The sequence below is a fragment of the Trichomycterus rosablanca genome, chromosome 26 (assembly GCF_030014385.1).
Source record: "Trichomycterus rosablanca isolate fTriRos1 chromosome 26, fTriRos1.hap1, whole genome shotgun sequence".
In the NCBI taxonomy this organism is placed as follows: domain Eukaryota; kingdom Metazoa; phylum Chordata; class Actinopteri; order Siluriformes; family Trichomycteridae; genus Trichomycterus; species Trichomycterus rosablanca.
In genome coordinates this window covers 10,776,627-10,794,970 of record NC_086013.1, presented here as the reverse complement: position 1 = coordinate 10,794,970, position 18,344 = coordinate 10,776,627, and the positions used below count along the sequence as shown (strand labels likewise).

The 18,344-nt window shown below is 41.2% G+C and overlaps 1 protein-coding gene across 2 annotated transcripts; it reads left to right on the top strand.

Annotated features, from left to right (window-relative positions):
• The first annotated feature begins 1,228 nt into the window (after positions 1–1,228).
• LOC134303250 (adapter molecule crk-like) lies at positions 1,229–16,991 on the top strand. Of its 2 annotated transcripts, XM_062988600.1 has the most exons (4): positions 1,229–1,732; positions 11,854–12,410; positions 15,623–15,787; positions 16,355–16,991. In XM_062988600.1, the coding sequence occupies exons 1-3, from the start codon at positions 1,513–1,515 to the stop codon at positions 15,755–15,757; spliced, it is 912 nt and encodes a 303-aa protein (XP_062844670.1). In that variant the 5' UTR covers positions 1,229–1,512; the 3' UTR covers positions 15,758–15,787; positions 16,355–16,991. The 2 variants fall into 2 exon arrangements, with proteins under 2 accessions (XP_062844670.1, XP_062844669.1); XM_062988599.1 differs by having other exon boundaries at positions 15,623–16,991.
• Positions 16,992–18,344: the final 1,353 nt, after the last annotated feature.

Below are 18,344 nucleotides of genomic sequence, written 5' to 3'. Positions count from 1 at the left end.
AGTTAATTGGACAGAGTAAAGTCATGTTTAATAATGAAACACTGATGTAAATGAATGCCATGTGGTGCAGCTTTCGGTTACTATATTCATGGAGTTTGGCATGTTTATTCTATGTCCATTATATACATTTTGGTATTTCTTTCTCCAATTCCTAAAAAAAACCCATCCCAAAACTAAAAGCTGTCCATGTTTTCGCACTTTGAAGATTAAACTCAACTGTTTGCATCATATTTGGTCACTAGTGCAAGTCACTTTGTGTATTTATTCATTTATTTTACTAGGATCTTAACATCATGTTTTACACTTTGGTTACATTCATGACAGAACAGGTAGTTACTCATTACACAAGATTCATCAGTTCAAGTTTTTAACGCCAAACACAGTCATGGACAATCTTGTATCTGCAATTCACCTCACATGCATGTCTTTGGACTGATGGAGGAAACTGGAGCTGCCGCAGGAAACCCATGCAGACACATGCCTATCCCAACTTTTCAATGGGCGCAAGGCACACAGTAACACCCTGGATGGGGCACCAGTCCATCGCAGGGCAGACACACATACACACACGTTCACCTATAGGGCAGTTCAATGTCTCCAGTTAACTTGACTGCATGTCTTTGGACTGTGGAAGGACACCAGACCCAGGACCTTCTTGCTGTGAGGCGACAGTGCTACCCACTAAGCCACCGTGCCACCGTGCCGCCATGTGTGTGTGTGTTTGTGTGTGTGTGTGTGTGTGTGTGTGTTTGTGTGTTTGTGTGTGTGTGTGTATTTGTGTGTTTGTGTGTGTGTGTGTGTGTTTGTGTGTGTGTGTGTGTGTGTTTGTGTGTGTGTGTGTGTGTATATATATATATATATTATTTTATTGAACCTGTTAGTCATGTTCAAACTAAATTACAGCACTTATAAATACAAGAACAATGTCAAAATAACCAGCAAAATAATAAATAAATATATATATATATATATGTGTGTGTTTTTACTTTAATTTGCATGTTTGGGTTTTTTAAGTGAACGTATATTTTATTATCAGCTTCTAGAACGTAAGAATAACGTTAACATGAACTAAAAATGACTGAAAACTCTTTAATTAAGACAAATGTTCCTAAGAAAGTTGACCTTCTTAGCATTGCAGGGTGGGTCTCCCTCTACTTGAACACCAATACCTCACATCCGGAGTGTGAGGTCAACAAGTCTCAACGTCCGCCATTTCAGTTTGTGAGTTGGATGTGTTAACCGAAATAGCTGAAGTGTTAATAAATAACTCGGTTATTTCATTTTAAAAAGGGAAGAATTTAGTGTTGGTTCATTTTTGGAACATATTTTCTGTAAAGCGGTTTTAAACTGGCGGTGTAACGCGGCCCCAATGCGGTTTTATTTCTGTCGAGAGAGTTTCTCTGGGAGCCAAAGTTTCTGTATTAGTTGAGTCCTGCTGACTGGAAAAGAAAGAGGGAGAGGCGAGGCGAGGCGAGGCCTGGAAGAAAGCCTCTGACTGAAAATTTTAAAGCAATGGCTGGGCATTTTGACGCCGAGGACCGTGCTAGCTGGTACTGGGGGAAAATTAACCGAAAAGACGCGGTTTCTCTGCTGCAGGGACAGAGGCATGGGGTGTTTCTGGTCAGGGACTCGACCACCAGTCAGGGAGACTATGTGCTCTCTGTGTCAGAAAACTCCAAAGTCTCGCATTATATTATCAACAGCGTCAGCAACAACCGACAGTCCAGTTCTGGTAAGTCAGAAAATCCTTCGTATTAAAAGTTTCTTCAATCTAACGAACCGCTGTTCGGTTTTTTTTTTTAAGATAGCAGTTCGATTCATGAACTCTGGAGTCATTTCTGCCATTGGAGTTGGGATAAAATAGAGTCGGTTCCATGAGTCGATTCTTTAAGAACCATTTGTCGATTCTTTATTTCAAAAACGCAGTTTGAAAGGCGCACTGGCCATCAGTTTATTGATTTAGAAATATTTGAAGATGTTATAAAAGCAGAATTGCTGAACATTGTAAATAAGCACGTTACATAGAGATTTACTAAACTTGGAGATTTACGTGTGCAGTCTGGCTTCATACCGTCACAAAACCTCGGTTCCCTGAGTCGATTCTTTAAGAACTATATGTCGATTCTTTATTTCAAAAACGTAGTGTGAAAGGCACATTGGTCATCAGTTGACTGATTTTAGTATTACAAAAATATTTGAAGATGAACTGCACAATTGTAAATAACTTTACTAAACTTGGAGATTTACTTATGCAGAGTTTAACGTGCTGTCTGACTTCATACTGTCACAAAACCTCTTCCATTTGTGATTTCATTTCATAATAGTTTAGTTTTTCGTGGTTTAAATATTACAAGTGCATAAAACATTTAGTTTCAATTAGAACTGCGATATTCTTTATGTTAAAGAGTCTAACAGTTAACTGACACATGCTCACTAAGGGTGGGTAAGGGTGAGTGCTCTGTGTGTCAGAAAACTCCAAAGTCTCTTGATTCATGAACTCTGGTGTCATTTCTGCCATTGGAGTTGGGATAAAAATAGTTTCGGTTCCGTGAGTCGGTTCTTTAAGAACCATTTGTCGATTCTTTATTTCAAAAACGCAGTTTGAAAGGCGCACTGGCCATCAGTTTATTGATTTAGAAATATTTGAAGATGCTATAAAAGCAGAATTGCTGAGCACTGAGATTTAATAAACTTGGAGATATACGTGTGCAGTCTGGCTTCATACTGTCACAAAACCTCGGTTCCCTGAGTCGATTCTTTAAGAACTATTTGTCGATTCTTTATTTCAAAAAACATATTTTAAAAGGCACACTGGTCATCAGTTGACTGATTTTAGTTTTACAAAAAATGAGTTGGACATATTTTAAGATGAACTGCAGAATTGTGAATAAGTACGTTACGTAGAGCTTTACTAAACTTGGAGATTTACTTATGCAGAGTTTAACATGCAGTCTGACTGTCACAAAACCTCTTCCATTTGTGATTTTAATGCATAATAGTTTAGTTTCTCATGGTTTCAACAATACAAGTGCATAAAAACATTTACTTTCATTTAGAACTGCGATATTCTTTATGTAAATGAGTTTACCAGTTAACTGACACATGCTCACTAAGGGTGGGTGAGTGTGAGTTACAGACAAGCATACAGCATCCTGTCAAAATATAAAGCACATCTGAGTTTCATATGAAGTCTTCATGCTTCATTGATTAAAACAATATAACATAATGGCACGCTGACTTCTGTTTGTGAGTTTAATGCATAATAGTTCTGTTGTTCTACACTACACAAAAAAATGGGCGGCACGGCGGCTCAGTGGGTAGCACTATCGCCTCACAGCAAGAAGGTCCTGGGTTCAATCCCCAGGTGGGGTGGTCTGGGTTCTTTCTGTGTGGAGTTTGCATGTTCTCCCTGTGTCTGCGTGGGTTTACACCAGGTTCTCCGGTTTCCTCCCACTGTCCAAAGACATGCAAATGAGGTGAATTGGAGACACTAGATTGTCCATGACTGTGTTCGATATTAAACTTGTGTGAATTAATGAACCTTGTGTAATGAGTAACTACCGTTCCTGTCATGAATGTAACCAAAATGTAAAACATGATGTTAAACTCCTAATAAGCAAACAAACAAACACAGAAAAAGCTTCTCTCGGGATGGATTAGAACACTTTTGCTGAATGAGTATGTACACCAAACTGCCACATGCACACTGAGGACAGGTGAGTTACAAATCAGCAGTATGAGCTCTTCCTCTCTTTGTTCAAATCAAGTGTCAGCTGTTGGAAACTAATTGAAATAAACTAATGGGATTGAATGTATTGGTAGGTTATAGGTAAACTGGTTAATCATTATCATCTGAGATACTGATCTATAGTTCTATCTCATGTGTTAGAGATCTGTAGTTAGGCACGAATCAATCATCAGTGTAGTAAATTTAAATCACCAGCGGTTGTTGGAAATGAGTAAGACTGACTTTTTTAAATTAATCACATAAACATTAAACAATGACTTCTTTGTCAGTTATTGGTTAATCATTAATCGTTGATATCACCTTGTACACGGGTGTGGCAGCAGCCTATTACAGGTTAGCTATCAGCTGGTGAAACGTCCACGCGGGTATGTCCGGGTTGGGCTACAGCTCTGAGATGGATTGACGCCCCAGCCAGGGTATTTCTGCCTTGCACCCAGCGTTTCCCAGTAGAACCTGACCAGATCCTGCAAAATCATGTGCCATATATTGCATGATTTTAAGCCCAGTTAATAATCACTGTCTAAACTAGCTGTCTGCAAGCTGTCATGTGTTCTTGTGTTAGGTAAATTGGTGAGAGACTTGTTATATTCCACTCTCTAAAGTTATCAGTCGTGTGTAAACGTCCTAGCCCTTTATAAGAGAGCTAATTTAAAACTAATAACTAGGCATGCAGCTTGTGCCAAGTTCTTTTAACCAGTAATCAGTTAACGTGTTGTAATTGCAACAGTTTGCTGTTATTTGCCTGATTAGTGAAGTGTTCTAATTAGGGCTGGCAGCAATCCGATACTCGGTATCTGTATTAGTGATCGACCGATTAATCGGCCGGCCGATTAATCGGGCCGATTTTTGGCATTTTTTAGATAATCGGCATCGGCCGATATATGTGCGCACAAGGCCGATATTTAAACATTGCCTCCGTCAGCTCAGTGACCGTATACAGTCATTGGTCTGGCTGTTGTTAGAGCGCCCCGTGTGTCCATTTTGCCACTCTCCAGGCAGACATCAGTGAATGCACAAGAACAAGGATTGTAATCCTCCAGCCTGGAGGTTTAAGCATGTTTGTTCATTCTTAAAAACAAAAAGATACTGCTATCTGCTTGTGTATGTTAAGTGCACTGAAACCTTTGAAATAATTTGTATTTTATTTAAAGTTTTTATTTTTTTTATTTAATTTTTTGAACGGCCAAAAGAGCAAACAAGAATATACAGTGATAAATAAATGTTTATTTAAGATCATTAATTCTGTTTTGTTTTATTATTATTATTATTATTATTATTGTATTTTTTAGTTGTAAAAAAATGGTATTATCGGCTTTATATATCGGCCATCGGCCACTTCTTTCGTCTAAATATCGGTATCGGCATCGGCCATTAAAAAACCCATATCGGTCGATCACTAATCTGTATCGGTCCGATATTGGCCCAAATCACTGCATCGGATATCGGAAGGAAAAAAAACACGTAATCCCTTCCGATACTGTTGCTTAATGTAAATAACACTGAATGTAAATAAGGCCATTGTTTGTGTGTAAAGCAAATAACACATGAAGATCTGTTCCAACAGAGTGCCGTTTATTGCCACTCACGCTTGATGTCATCATTAACATGTGCCACTGATCTACAACTCATCCGCAACAGCCATTCAGAAATCAAAACACACTGAGCTACTTAAACTTTTAGCATTTTAAAAAATCATCTACTACTGCCACATCTAAAAACACTGTTTAAACACAATAAAAATTGCTTCATAGATGATAAATCGCTTTAGATCGCTTGGAGATTTCTTACATCTCCAACGATTAATCCATTAGTGTTATGACATAAAACAAACTACATCGTTTCCCGTTTAGCCACAGACGTCCTCTTCAAAATCCAGCAAGGTTTTTTAATAATCTAAAAACGTGACATAACTTGAACAGAAAATCTCAACTCTGCGTCAATTTTAATCGGTCCATCACGTTTGATTTACATCCACATCTTCCAATTGTAGACACTTTTGTTAAACGAGCCAAAAATGCTGCTAAACGTTCTGTGTATAAAAGAGAAAATAAAAACAGCAGTTGTGCATAAGTGTGATATTGTAGGTTCTGTATTTATTCCTTTAGAATATTTCTTTCACAGTCTGAGCGTTGTTACTTAGATAGCTAGTTTAACCATGGTGCATTGAGACGTATTATTACTGCTTAGTTGTTTGAGAGGAGAAATGACGGTATCAGATTGCTATCGGTATCGGCAGATACTCAAATTGCAGTATCGGTATCGGACATAATAAAGTGGTATCGAGCCAGCCCTAGTTCTAATATTTCCACACGACCTCCTTTGGCCAGCTGTGCTAAGTAAATGTTGATTGCTCCATCTTTAGTAAACATGGATATAAAGAAGATGTAGTAGTACTCCTAGTCCTAATTAATCAGATTGCTGCAAGTGACCGGACTGAAGTATTAAAGCTTTAAAAAGTCAATAAAAACCCAAGATCTCTAGGCAATCCCACCAATCAACTAGCCATCTGATAAATGACCAGTGGACTAGACCTTACACACAAACAATCTTGATTCACCCCGTCTCTGTGCATGTTAGTCAAAGCAGGAAGTTGCTCGAATAGCTGTTACGTTAGCCCTCGCCCAGGTGTACATGAAGGAATGATGGTGGAGGGGCGGAGATTGGAGAAGTGGAATTTCCAGACGGAAGTGCACAGTGCGGGACGCTGCAAGACTCGTGCTAAGAATGAATGGTTCGGATGACACAGAGTCAGGGTGACTGTTCAGGTCGGTGTTTCTGGAATGTGTGTGATCTGGTGCTCGGAGTGCTGTTTGCTTTCGCATACACACAGAGCTGGTTGTGACTGGATGAATTAAGCTAGCAGAGCTGATTCATGATGTTCGAGCTTACAAGCTTCTACATGCCCCTTCTCTTGATTAACCCCTATTTTATCAATACACAGGGGTTGGACAATGAAACTGAAACACCTGGTTTTAGACCACAATAATTTATTAGTATGGTGTAGGGCCTCCTTTTGCGGCCAATACAGCGTCAATTCGTCTTGGAAATGACATATACAAGTCCTGCACAGTGGTCAGAGGGATTTTAAGCCATTCTTCTTGCAGGATAGTGGCCAGGTCACTACGTGATGCTGGTGGAGGAAAACGTTTCCTGACTCGCTTCTCCAAAACACCCCAAAGTGGCTCAATAATATTTAGATCTGGTGACTGTGCAGGCCATGGGAGATGTTCAACTTCACTTTCATGTTCATCAAACCAATCTTTCACCAGTCTTGCTGTGTGTATTGGTGCATTGTCATCCTGATACACGGCACCGCCATTGGATGCACATGGTCCTCCAGAATGGTTCGGTAGTCCTTGGCAGTGACGCGCCCATCTAGCACAAGTATTGGGCCAAGGGAATGCCATGATATGGCAGCCCAAACCATCACTGATCCACCCCCATGCTTCACTCTGGGCATGCAACAGTCTGGGTGGTACGCTTCTTTGGGGCTTCTCCACACCGTAACTCTCCCGGATGTGGGGAAAACAGTAAAGGTGGACTCATCAGAGAACAATACATGTTTCACATTGTCCACAGCCCAAGATTTGCGCTCCTTGCACCATTGAAACCGACGTTTGGCATCGGCACGAGTGACCAAAGGTTTGGCTATAGCAGCCCGGCCGTGTATATCGACCCTGTGGAGCTCCCGACGGACAGTTCTGGTGGAAACAGGAGAGTTGAGGTGCACATTTAATTCTGCCGTGATTTGGGCAGCCGTGGTTTTATGTTTTTTGGATACAATCCGGGTTAGCACCCGAACATCCCTTTCAGACAGCTTCCTCTTGCGTCCACAGTTAATCCTGTTGGATGTGGTTTGTCCTTCTTGGTGGTATGCTGACATTACCCTGGATACCGTGGCTCTTGATACATCACAAGGACTTGCTGTCTTGGTCACAGATGCGCCAGCAAGACGTGCACCAACAATTTGTCCTCTTTTGAACTCTGGTATGTCACCCATAATGTTGTGTGCATTGCAATATTTTGAGCAAAACTGTGCTCTTACCCTGCTAATTGAACCTTCACACTCTGCTCTTACTGGTGCAATGTGCAATTAATGAAGATTGGCCATCAGACTGGTCCAATTTAGCCATGAAACCTCCCACACTAAAATGACAGGTGTTTCAGTTTCATTGTCCAACCCCTGTACGTTGCTACTGCAGAATGTAGAGTAAGGAAGATACAGTCTGAGCAGCAGTGTAATTGAAAGTCTGATGATTCCTGTTGGTTTGTGAATGATGTTTTATAGGAGTTGTAATTCAACAGCGCAGCTGCAGACAACTACTGCCTAAAATCAGCATGAATTCTAATCCAGGTTTAAATTGAATTGAGTGACAGTTTGCTGCGACTTCTTTCAGTTACACAGAAATCCATGCAGACAGACTACACGATTGAAGTGATTACCAGTTTCCTCATTTGTGATTTTAATGCATCAAAGTCAGCCATAATTAACAAAAGGGGTGGGGAACCTCCGGCGTGTGGGTGATATGCCTCCACCCCCTTCCTGCACAACCCTAAATTGGCTGCCTGATATTTCTTAGATTTTGGTGATTATATGTTTGGGCAATATGCAGTCACCCTTGATGACTGATCATTTCAAATGAACCAGTTGGCTGCGAGAACTGTGATTGTAGGTTGTCTGTTCAGTTATGCAAAAGCAGTAAAGTCAATGACAAGTTCTTTCAATGTCTTTCAAGAAAAATAGACAAACGATTTTTTTTTTGGTGAAGCGAAGGGAAAGTCGATATGCATAATTTCTGGAGAAGCCCCTGTCATTTTCAAGAAAAGCAATATTGAAAAGACGTCACATCAACAAACACGTAAATTCTACAACTCTGCCAGGAATGATATAACTGGAGACAGATACGGGTCTCTAGAATACTTTGATTGCACGACAAGCTTCTTTCACACCACCCAAGATGTAGCTGGACGGCGTGCCGAGTTACGTGGTGACCGAAGTGATTGCAAAGCACCTGAGGCCTTATTCTAAAGCAAGTTTGTGAGATCAAATTTGACAATTTTTAATACTGTCAGCACCATATGCCCATATTAGTTGTCTATATGTTACATCACATCTCTGATTTACTAGTTAAATCTATAAAAGGTAACCTGATGATTGGGTCAAAATCCTTGGTCTAAAGGAACAGAATGGCCATATTCTGATTGATCGTAGAAATGTGTTCGTTATTGAATTATCACTTTGTTGTTAGCAGTGTGCAGTGTTACCACTCCACTGCTGAGATGTCAGGGGCGCCGTCTGTTGGCCCTGGTGTCTACACAGACATGACTGGTTTTGTATTTGAATTTTGCGTCCTGTCGAGTACTCTTGCATTGCGGCCAGTGTTTCTCGGTAAAACTGGACCTGCCGCAACCCTGACCAGGATTAATCGATGAATAAAAATTAAAGAAAAACGACAGTGCCCCGGTGGCCCAGCGAGATCTCAGCTCTGCTACCGGTCTAATGGGTACAGTTGGCAGCTCCTGCAGCAGACAAAATTGGCCACCAATCTGCTGGGTGGGAAAGACCGGATTAATAAGTGGGTGTGGTTTTCAAACGCTCTTTAAGGACCCTGGTTAGCAGCCTGAGGCGCCTGTTCAGGGTCTCTCTATGCACGATATCCGGCCTAATGCGTGAATCCATCGAAGTATGGGCGGAAGACTAATTGGCTACATTAAATCAGGAGAAAATGACACTCTGCTATCATTACTTCACTTATTATATTTTTGTTTGTATTTCTGTATAATATAAGGTGCATTTTTGTGCTGCTGTAATTTGTGACTTTTACAGGGAGTAATGCAGTTATTTATCTGTTGATGCAGTGTGCAGTGATGCACATCAACCTCAATTTGCCTTGTCAGGTCCAATTCACTTTGAAGAAGAGCTCTGCTGTTTCCTGTTTGACTTCTCTTTAATGACCGTAATCAGTTTAAATCAATATTTCTTTAGTTGAACTGGGTGGAAAGCGCATGTCATAATACCAGTGTGGATTAAAACATTAAAACAATAATTAAATGCTTCTAAAGAGCTGTTTTACTTGAATGTAATAATGAAATAGCTCTAGAAACAGCTCTAACAGTTTCAATCATTCAAGTACAAGGAATATGCAAATTAAAAACTCCCTACAGCTGTATTTAATAGAAAATGACTGGGGTTTGTGCAGCAGTTTATCTAACATTAAGACCACCTCGTTGTTTCTACACTCACTGTCCATGTTATCAGCTCCACTTAAAATATAGAAGCACTTTGTAGTTCTACAATTACTGACTGTAGTCCATCTACACAGGACCACCACAGAGCAGGTATTATTTAGGTGGTGGATCATTCTCAGCACTGCAGTGACACTGACATGGTGGTGGTGTGTTAGTGTGTGTTGTGCTGGTATGAGTGGATCAGACACAGCAGCGCTGCTGGAGTTTTTAAACACCTCACTGACACTGCTGGACTGAGAATAGTCCACCAACCAAAATATCCAGCCAACTGCGCACCGTGGGCAGCGTCCTGTGACCACCGATGAAGGTCTAGAAGATGACCGACTCAAACAGCAGCAATAGATGAGCGATCGTCTCTGACTTTACATCTACAAGGTGGACCGACTAGGTAGGAGTGTCTAATAGAGTGGACAGTGAGTGGACACGGTATTTAAAAACTCCAGCAGCATTGCTGTGTCTGATCCACTCATACAAGCACAACACACACTAACACACCACCACCATGTCAGTGTCACTGCAGTGCTGAGAATGATCCACCATCTAAATAATACCTGCTCTGTGGTGGTCCTGTGTAGATGGACTACAGTCAGTAATTGTAGAACTACAAAGTGCTCCTATATGGTAAGTGGAGCTGATAAAATGGATAGTAAGTGTAGAAACAAGGAGGTGGTTTTAATGTTATGGCTGATCGGTGTATGTGTGTAACATTTGCACATTAGGAAGCAGCAGCAGAATTTTAGCAGTCAGAAACCAAGAGACAGGAAACGAATTGCAAAAAGTAAGATAGACCACGTTTGCATGTAAAGAAGTGGAATTTTTTGTCTTGTAGTTTCGATTTGCATCAGACTTTTGATAATTTACTTATTCGTAGGTAAATATGGAAAAATACACGGCACATGGTTAGCAGGCCGGATAGCCAGCCTAGCTTTTAATGTAGTTATAGGTAGAAAAGTCGAGGGGATTTCCATCGTTGAATAATAATTTGAATATTGTAGTGACTTGTAGAGTCACACATCTGCTGTTTTTTTATTTTATTTTTATTTATGTGTTTTAGGAATTTCTTAGTATATCTTGGTGTTAAAGGTTTAATTAAAATCTCTGACTTTAGAACACTGTGGTTGCCCAGCACCTATGACAAGACTGATCTTGCTTTGGAGGTATTATCATTGTACTGTGTGTGTGCAGATAATTTTTTCCAATCTTTCCAGCATGTACACATGATCAGGTACATTTAATTGTGGGAAAACTGTATTTTTGGAATAGGCAATGAGGCAGTAATAACAATATGCAGTGCATTTTACTGTCACAGGTGGGTATTCGACCAAATAAAGTGTAAAAACATGAAGTATTTCAAAGTAACAAGTAAAGTAAATAAGTTAAGGTGTGTATTTAAGGTGTATACGCAAAAACATAAGCTATAAATTGCTTATAACAGGTGGGGTGTGGTTTGGCTCAGGTCTGTAATGGAATGGTGAGATTTGGGGATGATTTTACCTGTCGAGGTAAGCTACTCTGTTTACTTCAACCCCTGTTTTGTTTCCCCTCTGGGTGTTTGTGTGTGTGTGTGTGGCAGGGGAGTCTAATTCTGCAAAGCTAACCCGCCTGAGCTGAAAAGCTGATATAATTTATTGTTCAGCAAGTAAAATGACCAAAAAATGTCCTGCCTCCTATTAAAGACATGAGCCAACCCACGCCCTGTCAAATAGACCTTTCAGTTTAGGTCAAGATTTTCCTTGATGTTTTGTTCTGCATTTAAAATATTTACGGCTCAAAACTTGAGTCTTCTCCTGATTGTAATGGACCAGTTAACCCACAACAATATTTAATCCATCACCTGATTTGTCTGATTAAAACAGGTCTGGTTCCTTCTCGGTTCCGCATCGGTGACCAAGAGTTCGACACGCTTACAGGCCTGCTGGAGTTCTACAAGATTCACTACCTGGACACCACAACGCTCATCGAGCCCATCGGCCGTGCCAAGCACGCCAGCTCGGTCGGTCCGGGGTCGACCACCGCACCCACAAAGCAAGACGACGGCGAATTCGTCCGCGCGCTGTTCGATTTTCTGGGCAACGACGACGAGGACCTGCCGTTCCGCAAAGGCGATGTGCTACGGGTGTTGGAAAAGCCGGAAGATCAGTGGTGGAACGCTCAGAATGCCGAGGGACGCACGGGCATGATTCCTGTGCCCTATGTGGAAAAATACAGACCGGCCTCGCCGACCTCTGTAGGCCAGGTAGCGCCTGCTACTGGCACGGTGGATGGCACCGGAGCTCTCATTCCCACCAAGCTAGACTATGCACAGCCGATGGTTAACACACCACTGCCAAATCTCCAGAATGGGCCTGTGTATGCCAGGGTCATCCAGAAGAGGGTGCCCAACGCCTATGACAAGACTGCTCTTGCTTTGGAGGTATTATCATTACTGTTGAACCATTTTACACAGATCTTGTGTGTGCAGATCATTGTTTTCAATCTTTTCATTATGCATACATGAGCAGATACATTTAATTGTGGGGAATTGTGGGATGGGCAGTGAGGCAGTAATAACAATATGCAGTACATTGCATACTTTGAATATATAATTACTGACCGTAGCCCACTTATTGCTCTTGTAGCAGAAATTAGGAATGCCATCCTAATAAAAAGCCAGTAAGTGTAAACAGCATTAAAAAAATCCCACCAACACTACTGCACCTAGAACAGACATGTCATAACCTAGTGTCATTAGGTTGAATGGCATATAGTCAGGGAGGGTGCTATAGGGTTCCTCTTCATGAAGTGGGAAGGGTAGACAAAGTGTGCAGGCTAACAGATGAGTTACAGTCAGTAATTGAACACCCACACTACATAATTTTGCAGTTGAGTGAAAGTAATTCAAAGCTCAGAGGAGTGGAGGCTGTTGTAGCTGGAATTAGAAATGCCTACCTAATAAAAACAATAAAAAGCAAGTGTAAATAGCATTGAAAATTCCCACCAACACTGCTGCACCTAGAACACACATGGCCACGTCATAACCTAGTGCCATTGCTGTGCTGAGAATGATTCACCACTTGAATGGCAACAAGTCAGTGAGGGTCCTATGAGGTCCCTCTTCGTAATGTATGGTGTGTGTGTGTGTGTGTGGGGGGGGGGGGGGGGGAGGGTTACAGTGTGCAGGCTAACAGATAAGTTACAGTCAGTAATTGAACACCCACACAGTACATCTGTGGGTTTAATGTCATATAAATGCATCACTGAAGTTCTGTTGTTGCAGGAATTGGGAATTCATCACTGAAAAATCCCACCAACACTGCTGCACCTAGAACACAGATGGCCATGTTATAACCTAGTGTCACTGTAGTGCTGAGAATGATCCACCACTTGAATGGCATCTAGTCAGTGAGGGTCCTATGGGGGTCCCTGTTCATAATGTGTGGTGTGAAGTGTGTGGGGGTTGACAAAGTGTGCAGGCTAACAGATGGGTTACAGTCAGTAATTGAAAACCCACACAGTACATCTAGCCTGTAGATGTCAATGATTTTAATGTAGCTCACCACCTAAATGCATCACTGCAGTTCAGTAATAATTTTGCAGTTGAATGGAAGTAAATCCTAAATAAAGTTTCAAACTGTAATTCAAAGATGGATGGATGGATGGATGGATGGATGGATGGAAAAACAGAGAATATTAGTAACATATACCTATGATTAATATTAATATAAAGTTATAACTATAGCTATTTACATATATTGAATTATATCTATGTACATAGTACTATATACAATAATAGCAATAGTAACAATAGGCATATTAATAAAAAAATGAATATGTATTATAATAATAACAGTAATAATAATAATAAAGATTAGTTAGGTGTATATTAGTAATAACAGTACTAGTAATAAAGGATGAGTAAATAGTAACTATAGAGCTGTAACTATAACTATGGTGGATGGTGAAAAAAACTATAACTATACATATACAGAGGTTGGACAAAATAACTGAAACACCTGTCATTTTAGTGTGGGAGGTTTCATGGCTAAATTGGACCAGTCTGGTGGCCAATCTTCATTAATTGCACATTGCACCAGTAAGAGCAGAGTGTGAAGGTTCAATTAGCAGGGTAAGAGCACAGTTTTGCTCAAAATATTGCAATGCACACAACATTATGGGTGACATACCAGAGTTCAAAAGAGGACAAATTGTTGGTGCACGTCTTGCTGGCGCATCTGTGACCAAGACAGCAAGTCTTTGTGATGTATCAAGAGCCACGGTATCCAGGGTAATGTCAGCATACCACCAAGAAGGACAAACCACATCCAACAGGATTAACTGTGGACGCAAGAGGAAGCTGTCTGAAAGGGATGTTCGGGTGCTAACCCGGATTGTATCCAAAAAACATAAAACCACGGCTGCCCAAATCACGGCAGAATTAAATGTGCACCTCGACTCTCCTGTTTCCACCAGATCTGTCCGTCGGGAGCTCCACAGGGTCAATATACACGGCCGGGCTGCTATAGCCAAACCTTTGGTCACTCGTGCCGATGCCAAACGTCGGTTTCAATGGTGCAAGGAGCGCAAATCTTGGGCTGTGGACAATGTGAAACATGTATTGTTCTCTGATGAGTCCACCTTTACTGTTTTCCCCACATCCGGGAGAGTTACGGTGTGGAGAAGCCCCAAAGAAGCGTACCACCCAGACTGTTGCATGCCCAGAGTGAAGCATGGGGGTGGATCAGTGATGGTTTGGGCTGCCCTATCATGGCATTCCCTTGGCCCAATACTTGTGCTAGATGGGCGCGTCACTGCCAAGGACTACCGAACCATTCTGGAGGACCATGTGCATCCAATGGCGGTGCCGTGTATCAGGATGACAATGCACCAATACACACAGCAAGACTGGTGAAAGATTGGTTTGATGAACATGAAAGTGAAGTTGAACATCTCCCATGGCCTGCACAGTCACCAGATCTAAATATTATTGAGCCACTTTGGGGTGTTTTGGAGAAGCGAGTCAGGAAATGTTTTCCTCCACCAGCATCACGTAGTGACCTGGCCACTATCCTGCAAGAAGAATGGCTTAAAATCCCTCTGACCACTGTGCAGGACTTGTATATGTCATTTCCAAGACGAATTGACGCTGTATTGGCCGCAAAAGGAGGCCCTACACCATACTAATAAATTATTGTGGTCTAAAACCAGGTGTTTCAGTTTCATTGTCCAACCCCTGTATATGAATGACAGTTGTGTAAAGTGCAGGTGCAATGATAAATAATTACAACAGTCCAGTGTGCAGTCCAGGGTGATGGTAAAGTGCAGGTGCAACTTGTGCAATGAGAAATGTGCAATGATAAATAGTAACACAGTCCAGTGTGTAATCAGAAGGTGCAATGATAAATATAAATAATAGGTCCAGTGTTTAGTCCAGAATGTTGTGTGTTAACGGCGAATAGTGGTGTTCAATAAAGTTATTGAGGTGGGAAAAAAACAGCTCAGAGGAGCAGAGGCTGTTGTAGCAGGAATTGGGAATTCAGCATTGAAAAATCCCAATGTATCTTCCGTTTATGTGTTACTTCAGAGCATGTTCAGTGCATATGGTCTCCATTAAGCAGCAGTGTGATTTTTTTTTTTTTGTGTGTGCAGGTGGGCGACATGGTGACGGTGACCAAGATCAATGTTAACGGCCAGTGGGAGGGAGAGTGCCGGGGCAAGAAAGGTCACTTCCCCTTCACACACGTCCGCCTGCTCGACCAGCAACAACCCGAGGACGAGAGCTGAGACACGAGTCGCACCAGCACCGACTCCTACGTGAGCGTCCAGCTGTCGAGTCTGTCCTTTGTGTCCATTCCAAATTGCTGAAGCTATAAAGCAGATGATTTTTCACTGACCTCATCAGTATTGAACTGTCCTGACACATTTTAATGCAAACTGATATAGAGCTTTACATGCACGTAGATTCATATAGGATTACTGTAGAGTTTACATACACGTTCTACATTGAGGATCATGAAAAGAAATGAAATGCACACATTTGTACATACAGTCTAACCAGAACTGTGACTGGAACGTTTGGAACAGATATTGACTGCTACAAGCCTAGAGAAATTGACAGATCTGCATATCCATTATTTTTATGACCGTCAGCCAGATCTGCACCGCCGTCATTTGGAAATTTTTAGTGGTACAGCCAATGTTATCCGTCCTGATTTTGTACTGAAAGAAATAGGAAATATTATGATGTGAAATTATATATGAATATCTTTATATACACACTATTACATGTTAAATATGCCCTTTTAAATTTCTTGTTTTATTTCCAAATTACCTATTTATCGTACTCGATGTCTTTGATCATAACCATTTTTTTTTTACCAGGATTTGTTCAGGAATATAGGACCGTACGCTTGTGCAGGGGGGAAATGGACTTCCTGAGGAAAGGCTAAGAATCCGCATTCCGTTCACACAGAGGAAAATCTACAAGCTTAAGATTTGTGAATGAAAGTATTTTTTTCTAAGACTCGGAGGTCTAGTACTGTTTTTATTTTGGGGGGGGTTGGGGGTGTTTCTATTGTCTCCAGTGCCACGAAGACAGTTCATGCTCATAGAAGCGCATTTTTATTATATATAAAACTGTTTTAAAACAAATGTAAGTATTCAGTCAAGTGTTAGTAAAGCCTGGTGTACTGTACAATAGACCGCTGTACCACTCACACTACAAGACTCAGTCATTTCCCGTCAGGCTTCTTGTACACTGCATGATTGAGCCACGTTGCTTCAAAGCTCCTTTCGGTTCGTGGGTGGTAAGGAGGTAAACCGCTGTATATGATCTGTCGGGTTTTACAAAATACAGATTAAAACGCATAGACATTTTTACTGTACATGCTTTTGTTTCTTTTTTTTTGTGCAAGACTTTCAAACTTTGCATTACACATCTCAGTAGAACAAGATAACTGTGGCTTGTTAAGTTTATTGGAGAAGAAATGATGTTGGACCCTCCAATTAAATGACAATAAAATAGTAATACAGCTGCAACTAGTTAGTATTCGGATCGATTCATTAATTAGTTGGATTCTTAAATGTAAAAAGCATGAACAGATTAATCCAATATAATGCACACACACACCGATCAGCCATAACATTAAAACCACCTCCTGGTTTCTACACTCACTGTCCATTTTATCAGCTCCACTTACTAACTGTAGTCCATATGTTTCTCTACATACCTTTTTAGCCTGCTTTCACTCTGTTCTTCAATGGTCAGGACCACCACAGAGCAGGTGTGTGTTGTGCTAGTATGATTGGATCAGACACAGCAGCGCTGCTGGAGTTTTTAAATACCGTGTCCACTCACTGTCCACTCTATTAGACACTCCTACCTAGTTGGTCCACCTTGTAGATGTAAAGTCAGAGACGATCGCTCATCTATTGCTGCTGTTTGAGTTGGTCATCTTCTAGACCTTCATCAGTGGTCACAGGATGCTGCCCACGGGGTGCTGTTGGCTGGATATTTTTGGTTGATGGACTATTCTCAGTCCAGCAGTGACAGTGAGGTGTTTAAAAACTCCAGCAGCATTGCTGTGTCTGATCCACTCATACCAGCACAACACACACTAACACACCACCACCATGTCAGTGTCACTGCAGTGCTGAGAATGATCCACCATGCTGTGGTTTCTGGTATGGATTAACAAAAGACCTAATGTGGCTTAATTTGCAGCTTTAAATTTTAATACTAATAATGAGATGCCTCACGTATTGCTCGCCAGTTAAAGTGCCTATGCTAACCCCAGTCCACCATCAAACCCAGTTACAGTGGATAGTCGGGCATCAAAACTGGACGTCACAAAGAAAGACGAATGACTGGTCTGGCAAATCCTGTTTTCTCCTAAATTTGTTTACCCACAGAAGAGGTGGCACCAGGATGCAGTGTAGGATGATCCACGTTGCAGTATGCCGAAGTTGAAGCACCTGCATCAGGGTTTTACTTTCAGATTGTTAGTACCATTGTGTGTTTGGTAGGTGTATCCAGGTAAATAAAGCAATACGGATTGACAAAGACAGTTGGGCCTATAGGGTGTCAGTCCAATCTCTTACTGTCTCTGCTGACTCTGTCACATTCTTGTATTAAAAATAATTTGTTAGGATAAGGATTATACTTTCAACCAAGCACTTTATTACATACACCTATCTGCACACAATTACTGACTGTAACCCATATGTTGAGTTGTACACTTTGTCAATCCCATTTTTTATTCATCAGTTGAAAGGGACCCCTTTGACCAGATGTTATTGGGATGGTAGACCATTTTAGGCACTGCAATGACACTAATACTGTAATAGCAGGGCGGCACGGTGGCTAAGTGGG

Coding starts and splice junctions, on each gene's coding strand:
- LOC134303250 (XM_062988600.1), top strand. CDS start 1,513: ATGGCTGGGCATTTTGACGCCGAGGACCGTGCTAGCTGGTACTGGGGG. Junction 1,733..11,853: donor CAACCGACAGTCCAGTTCTG/GTAAGTCAGAAA, acceptor TGATTAAAACAG/GTCTGGTTCCTTCTCGGTTC. Junction 12,411..15,622: donor AGACTGCTCTTGCTTTGGAG/GTATTATCATTA, acceptor TTGTGTGTGCAG/GTGGGCGACATGGTGACGGT.